A 12,701-nucleotide genomic window follows, 5' to 3' on the forward strand; every position below is an offset into this window, starting at 1 on the left:
CATGTTGATGACTGGGTTTCGAATGGAAAGGAAAGCAATCACAAGATTTTGTTACCGAGGGACTGACGGGGAATTCGATATTTTATAAGATATAAAGAACAGGTTTATGAACACAATTCAGGGCTTGAGGCCTAAAAACCTCAATCGAATAACAGGTTTCTGCCGCATAGCAGTACGATGTCACACAGTTCCATTATCGTCTAGCAGTTTCTAGCAAATCAAAGTGTCACAATTCCACCCCCAAGCTCACTAAAATTTACTTCTTCAGCCTACATCTTCTACCCGCAAGTGAAATTCCACTTAATATTGATGTCACTGTGATGCTGTTCCGAAGGGCCCTTCAAATTCCGGAGAAGGGATGGATGTTTACAAATGTAGAGTCTATGTGCGGCATGGGGTTAATTTAAATATGCGGTGAGCTGAAAGTCCTCTTAAGAAGTTGATGGTTGAAGAAGAGGGGTGGAAGACCCTCGGACCCGAGACAACGACAGGCGCAATATTGCTCTTCTTGCTGCGATTAATATCGTGGGCTTGTTCTGATGTTACTGTCAGACAAATGAGATTAAGTCACTAGAACAACAACACAGTTTAATTGTTTTCTCTTACATATTGGTTATACACAAAGAAATATTTCACCTACACTTAAAATATGCATAATTAAAAACGAAATGGACAATTTATATGAAAACGTTAAGGTACTAATAATAGAAAGGCATGAACATCCGTGACAGTAAATGCCAACATTATTTTTAGTGCACTCCTTTTTAAATGTGACTTATATTTGAAATCATTTAAAAGGAGTGTTTTTATCACTTTTTGTGAAAAAAAAAGTGATAAAAAGGTGACATTTCAGCAGAAATTAAAATTATTTGTGATGCAGTAGCATGTGAGACAATGCTGTCGCCGATGATGTCGAAAGAACTATTGTCGAAAAACAAAATAAAAAATTTTGGGAATCTATCGTTTGTATTATAACGTTGCGCGCCTCTAACTAGCACGCAACCTAGAGGTGACTGTGAAAGCTTGTATCAACCACAGAGTCTTATAAAGGGTTTAAGTCCCTTTTTATTCAACGTACTAAATTACAATTGCGTCCTCTTGACGCTTACAAACTGTGCCAACTAGGCAGTCAAATAAAAATAAAAACCTGAAAAGAAAGTAAAGACAATATTCTAACTACGAGGCTCTCTAAAATAACTAACTCACCGCGTTTTACAAAATACCGCCGCTAATTCAGCAGACTTGAAGCTCACTGGAACAATTGCAACTACTTCCCGCCAAGCACATAGGCCGCAACGCGGGGTTCTTTAATTCTCGATTTCTACCTCCGCGCTCGCGAAGTAAGAATAACTCTCTCACCGAACTCGTTTCCTTCTATTTAAACCATACTACTTCCGCTGATAATTTGAATGCTTGCGCGTTCTACTCAAATTTACATATTCTGGCATTGGCAGTTCCAGGGGAAAGTAAGGCTTGACAGGAAAGATAGTTTAAACTTAAAATAAATGTTAGTTAAAATAAATATAAACCCTACATTTGCCGCTGCCAGAATTTGGAAAACTTGGAAGCAGGTCCTACAAACGACCTGTTGTAAGTTTATCTAATTCTGAACTAACTGGCGAAAGCCTCGTTTACACAAAAAAATCTTATGTAACAATTAAAATTCTGTTAGTCGTTACAAAGCTTTCTTCTTACAGCAACTTTTCCTGGACTTCATCAATCAATCTTGGTCCTTCCTTCCAGCATCTGGAAGGAATAAGTATCAGTATCTTTCTACATACATTATAATTTACACTTTCTTGACACAATAAATTTTTGTTTTTAACGATTCGTTTTTCTTAGTTATTGCTTACTTCACATTCATTCAATTTTTCAAGCATTAATTTAACTTTACCCTGGCTCTCCACCATGTGTGGTGTCAAACGGGAATATTCGTGTTTTAGTTTTACAACACTTCCCCTAACCACCATGATTTGTTAGAAATCAACAACCAAATAGACACACCTTACTCGACATTCTACAACTCAATGAGCTACTTTAATATTCTTAAAAATTCAAATGTAGGTGGAGAACCCTACAAAACACATTCATTCTAACTTCCCCCTCATTCATCTTTAAACATGCAGGCTTTCGCTCTAAAGCATGACTTTACAGTTTAATACTTAAATTTTGACTTCATTGCTTTTAAGCATTCACTTTTAGCATCTACAATTTTATGCTTCTAGACTAAATTCTACTTTTACATAACATGCAAGTATTTACATACATTTACAAAAGTTTAATACATATGCTTTTTACAATTTACCATAAAATGAATAAGAGAAAATAAATTTTTACTTTACTCATTCTTCGCCAAGCTGGCGGTACTGGAACTAAAATTCTTATTAGTACAAGAATACGAAGTTATTTTTATCTCCGGCCAAATTTTGGCTTTAACATAACAGAATTAGTCTTTCGACCAACAGAAAATGCTTGTTTTTAGCTTTTACACTTAAAGAAAATAATACTTTTGCCTTAGCTAAATAAAGTAAAACAAAACTAAGTCTCAACCGAGACATATTGACTTTCGTCAAAACATAGAACTTCGTACTTATGCATAACATTTCGGAACAAAAGAGAAAAAAAAAATATAGAAGGTTTTAACTTATCTTTGAGTTTTCGATGCTTGAAACTCCGTCATCCGTATTTGACAAAATTGATCCCAAGTTAGAGGTGTCATGGATGTCAATCTTCTCCTTGTTGATCTCCGCGTGTCGTCCCCATTGATCTTTCTTTTGCGTCCTCTACATGCTGGCCTCTTGACGGAGTAATCGTCTGGTTGTTGTCCTTTGCGTTTCTGCCTGGGACGGCTGGTCTTGACGTCCTCCGGTCTGGAGTCCTTGAATTTCTTCTGTTCCTCGTACTTCTGTGCCTCCTGTTGGCGTTTCAGTTTCCGGAACGGCGGCCTTGCTGGTACCTGACTCTGTGGCCGTGTGCGCGTTCTCCTTGATGTGTAATTTCTCCTGCCATCTTTTATAGGTGGTGTTTTCGTCTTTACCACGGTTTCTTTACCCGGTTCATCTGTATTTTTGTTTTTCTTAAACGCCGGAGTTTGAAAATCCTTTTTTCTTTTTGATACCGACGTCCGGGTTGTAGAAGTGCTAGGTCTCTCTTCAGTTCTCCGTTTCTTGGGTGGTGGAATAGTTGTTGCAGTCTCTGGCCCTTCTATTTCGTTTAGACTTGAGTCCTGCAAGAAACTTTTAAGGATTTCAAAATCATTTGGATTATAGTATTTTTTCACCTGGTCGGGACTTGCTTTACAGATTTCCCCTCTCTCGTTTTTAAGATATAAGACTACTCCTTTGATTTCCTGAATTACATAGGGGCCTTCAAACTTTGGAGCTAGCTTTGCCATAAAATTGTTTGGGGCACTTGATAAAGAAAATTTCCGTTTCAATACTTTATCCCCAACTTTAAAATCTGCTTCACGGCGTTTTCTATCGTAATATAACTTTTGTCTATTTCTTGCCGTATTCGAAGTTTTAAGCGCCTGATCAATTAGTTTTTGCACGTCCTTTTGTCTAAATTCCTGCTCTCTTTGTTGCACAAAGAATAATTTATTTAAAGGCGTAATTAACTTTCTGCCTAAAAATAATTCTGCTGGAGTTTTTCCCGTAGTATCATGATGTGCCGTTCTTAAAGCATAAGCTAATTCATTTATGTAGCCATCCCAGCGCTTGTGATGTGTGCTAACGTAACTGCGAATTATTTTTACAATGTTTTTATTAACTCTTTCTGCTATGTTAGCCTGTGGTCTATACGGAACCATTTTGATATGGCGTATATCAAGTCCATTGCATATGTTTTCAAATATTTGACTAATGAATTGTTTTCCGTTATCGCTAATGACATTTATCGGTGCACCGTATTTTAAAATGTATCTGTGTAAGAATGCATCTGCGACTGTTTTGGCTGACGCGCGTTTAAGTGGAACAATTTCTATCCATTTTGAAAAATGATCTACTATTACTAAAAGAAAACGATTTTTATTTAACTCGCTCTGGGGGAAGGGACCAAGGAGATCTATGTCTAAAATTTCATTCGGAAATATAGCGCGAATGCTATTTAAGTACCCGGCCGGGCTGTAATTAATATCATTTATTAACTGACATTGATTGCAGGACCTGACATACGCCGTTACTATTTTGTATAATTGCGGGAAATATACCGCCTCGCGTACCCTTTTTAAAGTCTTTCTGACCCCGAGATGGCCCGCTGTTTTTTTTTTCGTGCAACTCCTTCAAAATGCTTAATCGAAGCGAGGCTGGGATGACTGGCTTATACTCAAGATTTTCGTTCGTTGTTTTCGTATAGAATAATAAATTATCTATTATTTCATAGTTTTTTGCTCTATTTCTTATCGCATCGATATCTGTGTGCTCAAAGCTTTCGGGGTCTTTCAAATAAGCATAGATATTTCCAAATTCAGGATCAGCTTTCAGTTCAGTAATAACCGTATCTCTAGAATCTAAAATTTTTGAAGTCAATACAGCGCATTTAAGTTCATTACCTTCATCGTCCAGTTTTATACGAGAAAGTGCGTCAGCTACATTGTTTTCCTTACCCGGTTTATATTTTATTGTGATATTATATTCTTGGAGTTTTAAAGCCCATCTTATTAACCTGGGCGTTAGGTTTTTTCCCGAGTAAAGTCTACCAACAGCCGCATGATCCGAAAAGACTGTTACTGGCGATTTGCCGAAATAAACTCGAAATTTGTGTACAGCCATTAATACGGCTAATGTTTCTCTTTCTGTAGCTGTATAATTCCTTTGTGTTTGATTCAATGTTTTACTAAAAAATGCCAGCGGATGGTTATTTTGCATAAGAACCGCACCCACCGCATAGTCTGATGCATCTGCCGCAATTTCCAGGTTTTCGTCCCCCTCAGGGAATTTTAAAACAGGGGCATTAATAAGCGCTTCTTTTAATCTTTCAAAAGCCGTGTTAGCTTCCGCTGTCCACGTAAATTTACTCCTTTTTCTTTTGATTACTAAGAGTGGTTCAACAATATTAGCGAAATCTTTTATGAAAGATCGATAGTAAGAACATAGTCCAAGGAAAGACGAAAGTTTCTTGGCGGTGTTGGGCGGTGGGAAATTCTTAATAGCTTTTATTTTTGAATCTTGCGTTTCTATACCCTTTTGCGAAATTTTATAACCGAGATATTTAAGTTCTTTAGTTGTGAACTTGCATTTTGAGGCGTTAATTGTAAGACCGGCCTCTTTTAATAATTTAAAAACTTCTTCTAGGTCTTTAATATGTTGTTCCAACGTACTACTCGTTATAATTATATCATCTAGATAGATTAAAGTCGGTTTTCCTAGGACAGGCTTTAGAACAATGTCCATAGCTCTCTGGAATGTTGACGGGGCCCCACACAACCCAAAGAGAATGCGTAAAAAATGCATAAGTGCCCGATTTTGTTATAAACGCGGTTTTATGTATGTATTCGGGTCTCATAGCTATTTGATAGTAGCCAGACGTTAATTCCAACGTAGTCATGTATCTTGTAGATTTAATCTTTCTAATAATTTCCTCTATAACCGGCAAAGGGTAAACTGGGAATTTAATAACGCTATTAAGTTTTCTGTAATCGATAGCAAACCTCCAAGCCCTTTTATCCGAAGGAGGAAACTCGTTCTTTTTCCTACATAATACGACTGGACTCGCGTATTCACTATTTATGGGCGTTATTATTTTATTCTTTAACATCTCCTTAATATGTTCTTCGATGATTACGTCTTTTTGTTTGTCATAGCGGTAAGGTTTAGTCCTAAAAGGTTTTTCGGCATTTAATTGAATCTTGTGAGTCACGATCTGACAGTTTCCCGGTTTTTCTGAAAACAAATGAGAAAAATTACTCACCACTTGCTGTATTGCTTTACTTTCCTGGTCATTCAAATGGCTAAGGTCCAATTCAGGTGTCTCCACCGGTTCCACCACCCTCTGGTCCATCTCCAGCACCACGGAACTATCTTGAAAATTTAATTTGGCCCTCGCGGCCCTTAAAAAGTCCATACCTAAAATAAGAGAGTGTTGGAGGTGTTTCACCGCAAAAATTAATACTTTGAGATTTTCCTCTTTTATCTGTAAGTTCAATGATACTTTCCCGATGCAGTGACATGTTTTTCCTTGCGCCGCTATAATTTCCGTATTTCTGGTTTTAAAGAGTCGTATCCTATAAAAATTCTTTTTGAAGAACTTTTCACTCATGAAATTTCCTTCTGCTCCTGTATCGATGAGGGCTTCTACTGGTACATCGCCAACCAGGACTTGTATAATTGGTAGCTGTGAGTTTTTTACGATGACTGTATTTAGATGTCTATTTGAGGGTTTTTCTAAAACTTCCGGGGTCTGGACCCTCCCTTTCACAGGCCCCTCTAGTCGTTTAAAGCTTTCCTTTCAATCTGTGTCTTCTGGGTACGCGGATGCTTATTTTCAAATTTTCTTTTTGGGCCTTGCCCTTCAAGTTTCGATGCGTTAGCTTGATAGTTCTTTCCCCCATATGAGCGATTTCCATTTCTTGTTTCCTCCTTCCTTCTGGTACTTTGAGAATATGTTTTCCCTCTCGCTCTTTCCGCGATTCTGCGATTTTGAAACTTCACCGCCAATTCGAAAAGTTCCTGCAATGTGGTTGGGTTTCTAATTTCAAAGTAGTCTTGGACAGCGGGTAACAATCTTGGTAATATTATTTCAATTATCTCACCATCGGGTTTTTTCCCATACAACATATCCGTTAGTTTGATTTTTCATAAAATAAAGTCCGTCAATTGTGCTGTATCCCGTTGATAGAAACTATATAGCTCGGCTTCCAGCCGTGCGCGATCTTTCACAATGGGGAAGGCCTTTACTAACGATTTTTTGAAATTTTCAAATGTATACGTCGGGCTTCCAAATTCACCTATTAGAAATTTTCCTATATTTTTCCACCATAGCGCGGCCTGTCCTCTTAGTGCTGATGTGGCGATGGCGACTTTTTGTCTTTCAGGCACAGGGTAGAGCTGAAAGTGGTTTTCTAGACCTTCGAGAAATACCGCCACCGAATTTTTTCCGTCGAAATGGACGTTTGGCTTGATTGATGCTCTCAAAGTCTGGACCAGGTATCCAAATCCTTCTAACTGCGTTGTCATCTCTTGTTGTTGTCCAGCGGCTTCCATCCAGTTTTCGGCCATTTCAGTTCGATAAGTGTTCGGGCGCCAATATAACGTTGCGCGCCTCTAACTAGCACGCAACCTAGAGGTGACTGTGAAAGCTTGTATCAACCACAGAGTCTTATAAAGGGTTTAAGTCCCTTTTTATTCAACGTACTAAATTACAATTGCGTCCTCTTGACGCTTACAAACTGTGCCAACTAGGCAGTCAAATAAAAATAAAAACCTGAAAAGAAAGTAAAGACAATATTCTAACTACGAGGCTCTCTAAAATAACTAACTCACCGCGTTTTACAAAATACCGCCGCTAATTCAGCAGACTTGAAGCTCACTGGAACAATTGCAACTACTTCCCGCCAAGCACATAGGCCGCAACGCGGGGTTCTTTAATTCTCGATTTCTACCTCCGCGCTCGCGAAGTAAGAATAACTCTCTCACCGAACTCGTTTCCTTCTATTTAAACCATACTACTTCCGCTGATAATTTGAATGCTTGCGCGTTCTACTCAAATTTACATATTCTGGCATTGGCAGTTCCAGGGGAAAGTAAGGCTTGACAGGAAAGATAGTTTAAACTTAAAATAAATGTTAGTTAAAATAATTATAAACCCTACAGTATAGCAAATATATTTGGGTTCATTTCTTTGGAAAAGAATAGATTAACAAGTCAAATAAGCTCTGCATATGTATAATATGTGGCATTAAAGGATGTAAATTGATTTGGTGAAAACTAAATAATTGTAAGAACAATGGTGGAAATAATGTTTAAGGTGAGAAGCGGTAGTGTAGAAAACCTAAAGCTGTATGCAATATACACTGAAGACCTTGTAGAGACATTAGGATTTTTTGGAGGCCGGAGAGAGGAAAAATGAGCAACGCCTTCGCCGGGAATCGAACCTCGGACCTCTGAAACACCGGCTCACTGAGGGTGACTGGGGATTTTAGGAGACCCAATTGCCAAATCCTGGGTGTGGAGATTCATCATCCACGACCTTTTTAGTTCGAGCGCCATTGTAGAGACATTAGGATTTTTTAGAAGCAAGAGAGATTGAAAAATTAGCAACGCCTTCACCGGGAATCGAACCACGGACTTCTGAAATACCGGCCCAGTGTTCTGACCACTAGACCACGAAGGCAGGAGAAATACCTTACAACCTGAAAAGGGCACAGGCAATGGTTTTATGTGCTACAAGAGACCAACATCGTAATTTTTTAACATGGAGGTAAGATCACAATAATTCTATGTTTAGGCAGAGATGGCTGCTGAATAAAACTCATCCTGTTCTACATCGATTGATCATCCAGATTGAATGTCATTTAAAGATTGCACTGTAGAAGGAATATTTAGAACTTTTTTATATCCCGTGTTTATAAAACAAATATTACAAATTATTACAATAATCTGTTGATTATATTCGATGGGAGAAGTTAATTTATTCATATTAAGTGATAGATTATATGTACTTGCAACAGGTGAAGGGCATTCTTGAGGCTTCTATATCGACAAAAATTATTATTCGCTAATTGGCAATCGGTGGCCTACATGCTAAGATGGAGTGAAAAAGGCAAGAATTTTGTTTTCAAATTTTATTATTCCCTGACCCAACACATAGTTCTGTTCCATGAACTTCAGGTTCCACATGAGGTAAATAAAAAATCAATGTTAATGTTAATGAAAACATCAAACTATTTTTTAACAATTGTTTTAACGATTTTTTTTACATTTTGTTTCCTGACCCAATACATGGTTGTCATTGGTAAAAAAATGCCAGTAAAACAGTTTCAGCTTAATCATCTTCAGGTTCCACAAGAGAACCAAAATATTCATCTTGGTGTCCAACTTCGTAAATTCGTTCCGGGACTTCATTCGACTGCGTATGAATCCATCCCTGGCTTCTGCACCACATGTTGCAAATGAAGCTTCTATCACTAGTCTCACATGCCTCTCTACTACTTGAGAATGTTGTTATTTATTTATTTTATTTGTTATCTTTTTTAAAATATTTTTTTCGCTCCACCCTACTACACGCATGGTGTCCGTTAGGAAGGTTGAGCCAACAGCACAGGCACCTCCGTTTGCGATATATCGGGAGAGAGCCACGTGGATTTTGAAGTGGCATATTGGGGTGTTTTTCGAGGAACCACCCTTTTGTTTAAGCAGTAACAGTCATTGTGTATGATTCGGAGATGTCAGGACAAGTCCAATCTGGCTTCAACTGTGGAACGCCATACTACAAGAAAACGCGCAGTCACGGTTTGAGACGGCATAGACTACGATAGCAGCTCACAACTAGTCCGTATTGTTGGCAGTATGACTGTGCAACGATGCGCGGATGACGTTCTTCCTCCGATAAAACTACTCCTCCTTCAGTGCGTGCCGAATACCATTTACCACAACGCCAGGCCGCACATGACGCATTTCAGCCAACATGACTTGCAAGTTACAAAGGTGCTTCCTTGGCCATCTATATGACCAGATCTCTCACCCATAGGACATGTCTGGGACGTGATTGACCTCGCTTGTGTGTGTTGAAACCGCCCCGTTAAGAAGACGAACTGTGGCAAATGATTAACAAGGAATGGACATTTAGCCCCTGCACGCTCCTTGCGTCTGTACTCAGATGTGTTGTTGCCTGTATCGCCCCCAGCGGTAATCCTACAACTTATTGAGCGTACCGTGTATTCGATCGTTTTATAAGTGCATCATGTTGCAATAAGCATCATTTATTGTTAGCTGTTGTGTTTCTCCTTCTGCCGAAATTCGTCACTTTCTGTGCATGCGTTCATCACTTTCAGCGTAGTATATTAAACAGTGCTTTATGTATATTAAACAGTGTCTCCATTAGCTTTTAGGGCTTATATTTGATAATTAAGACACAATAACACGCCGAATAAATACTAATTCAGAAATCAAACAACAAAAATCAGCGTTATATTTACAAAACTTTGTAAATATAACGCTGTTTGATTTCTGAATTAGTCTTATATTTGATGTTTTTTAAATTTTTTGTGTTTCTATAAACCTAAAATACTTATTAAAAGGTGAACAAGAAAGGATACGAATTAAAATTCCAGTAAATTGATAGGAAAGGAACTATTATATAATGAAAACTGCATATAATTAATTAGCTGCGTTTAGGGAAATAAGCTACCCTGAAAGGAAATGGAAATAGTAGAGGAAGTCGAACACATGTTTTCCAGGGTAACAGATTACCAATAACTAAGGGTATAGAAGGGAAGATAAAGGAATTCGTGCTTTCACAGCCATTACTACCTTGGGTGTCCAGCTATTGAAGCGATTGTCTTGACCCCCAGAGTGTCTCCTGATGGGTAACATTCCAGCACTTGAACCTCGCTTTAGATTGCCGTCTGGACTGGCTGGTGCGACCAAGATCCTCGGCGGCTGGATGGTGTTATCTGAGTGACGTCGTCCCGGAAGATTACCCTGGACAGTCAATAAGTTTGAATCCGGTGAGGAGGATGCTAAAAGTAAACGGAAGATGATTAGGAAAAGCATAATTGTACTTCATCATAACAGGACTGAATACAGTCTAATAAAATGCGTTTAAATTGTAAATGGTTAGAAAACTAACAGTTACGAATAATTTTATAATAAAAGTAATACTGACAATGAAAACCCCTTGTATTGATCTCCAAAAATGTCACCATTTGATATTTACAAAGATCAGCTCAAATGCTATTATAAAATGTTAACTTAAATTAAAAGTTACCGAGTTAGGGAAAAAAGATAAATAAAAATAGTTAGTTTCCTTTTAAATATTTCGTGATAAAATATCAGTATTAAAATTTGGCTCTAACTTCAGTAATAAAAAAAAATTGCTTCAGAAGATAAAGCAGATATTCTTTTCTCCTGTTCTAGAAATGATTCGTTTCTTCTTAACATTATTTCTCTCATAAAAGCTTCTCGAATTTTGAAAATTTCTACATTTCGTGCTGGTAAGCAAGTCACTACGTGTATTATTTTATAATTAATTATCATCAGTATGTTTATCAGTAACTTAAATGCACAGGAAAAATATGCGATTTAAAATTGGAACGGATTTACGAAATGCAAATTTCTAACATTTTGAAATTTTAATTTTATTAACATTCTAATAAGAATAAAACTCAAATTTTGAGATCTTTTTAAAAATTAAAAATCGTTTAAGTGATACATTGAAATCTTAAGAACTTATTTCACAGCGAAATAAAGTTTTATTTAATTTTAAAAGATTTGAACTTCTAGTTATTTTTTACAACAATTTTTCATAATTTCGGTTAAAACTGTTCTTAAAATGGATACGGATGCATATTATAATATATATATATATATATATATATATATATATGCATTTATATATCTATATAATTTATAAAACTAATAAAATGAATATGAATAAATAAAGATTGAGTTAATCGGGTTTTTTACTGATTGGGATAAATCAGGTTCAATAATAAAATAAATTAAAGAACGAAATAAGCCGTAGAAATTTAATTAAAAAAATTTTATAAGATAATTAACTATAATAAAATTTTACCAACTAATTGACTGCTGATTATCGCCGATGTGGCTGTTATTCTTTGCAAAAATTAAAACGAAAAATGTTGATTAATTTTACGTGGTCAGTATTTTACAACTAAAACAAAATATAAATTAATTTAAATCTTTTTTACATTTAGGGTATTTTTTGAAATGCAGATTAATAAAAGAAGACAATAAAGGACAAAGGAAAAGTGGAAATGGAAAGACTTAATATTTCTCATGCTTTATAATATGTAGATTGATTATATTGCAAATGGCATGGTAGAAATTGTTGATAGTATACAAAAGCTAAAAGTTTGGAAGAGCCAGTCCTAATTAATACTTACTTATTGCTTTCATTAATTTTCTAATTAATGTATCAATTACCTCTTTGCTTCAATTTAAGCACTTCAAGATTTATTAATTCTATTTATCCATTCCATTGATGTTTTTATGTTATTTCATGTTTGTTTCGAATTGGGAAGTACTAAAATTGTAATAGTTTATGAATTTAATGGTTACTGCAACTGCGCAAGATTAATCAATTATTCTAGAAATTTCAAAAAAATTATTTAACATATAATATAATTTAAATTTATTGTATTTATATATATATGTGTGTGTGTGAGCAAGATATAACAAAATATGATAGCTGTTTTAAAAAAAAGTAATTGGCGACCTCAATATTAACATTCTAAATTTGGTGATCTGCCCTAAATTCATCTCTTCTCACAGGTTCCAGTGTTTTCTATCTTACGTAACGTTTTAATGCAGATGCTTCTTGTCCAATCAAATTAATTGTAAACCAAAACTCTGAACTGAAACTTTTCCGACTCCCACCCTGCTTCCTCTGAAGTACTTTGATACTCTGCATTTCCGCACAGCTATCCTGCTGAAGAGACGCTGTTAAACCATGCTGCTGCTTACTTACTTAAGATGACGTTTACTTCAAAATGCAACTTACTGTATTCAAATATAATTAGGAAA

The 12,701-nt window shown here is 36.4% G+C and overlaps 1 protein-coding gene across 1 annotated transcript in view; it reads right to left on the reverse strand.

The window, feature by feature from the left end:
- The window catches only part of LOC118198090 (SCY1-like protein 2), a 459,500-nt gene that overhangs the window by 25,240 nt on the left and 421,559 nt on the right, over positions 1-12,701 (reverse strand). The window contains exon 15 of the mRNA XM_085816142.1: positions 10,467-10,675. Coding sequence (XP_085672268.1) covers positions 10,467-10,675 — 209 coding nt within the window. The remainder of the gene's footprint in view (positions 1-10,466; positions 10,676-12,701) is intronic.

This window comes from Stegodyphus dumicola, chromosome 1, assembly GCF_044657685.1.
Source record: "Stegodyphus dumicola isolate Sdum_Otavi_A_Nest chromosome 1, ASM4465768v1".
Lineage (NCBI taxonomy): Eukaryota > Metazoa > Arthropoda > Arachnida > Araneae > Eresidae > Stegodyphus > Stegodyphus dumicola.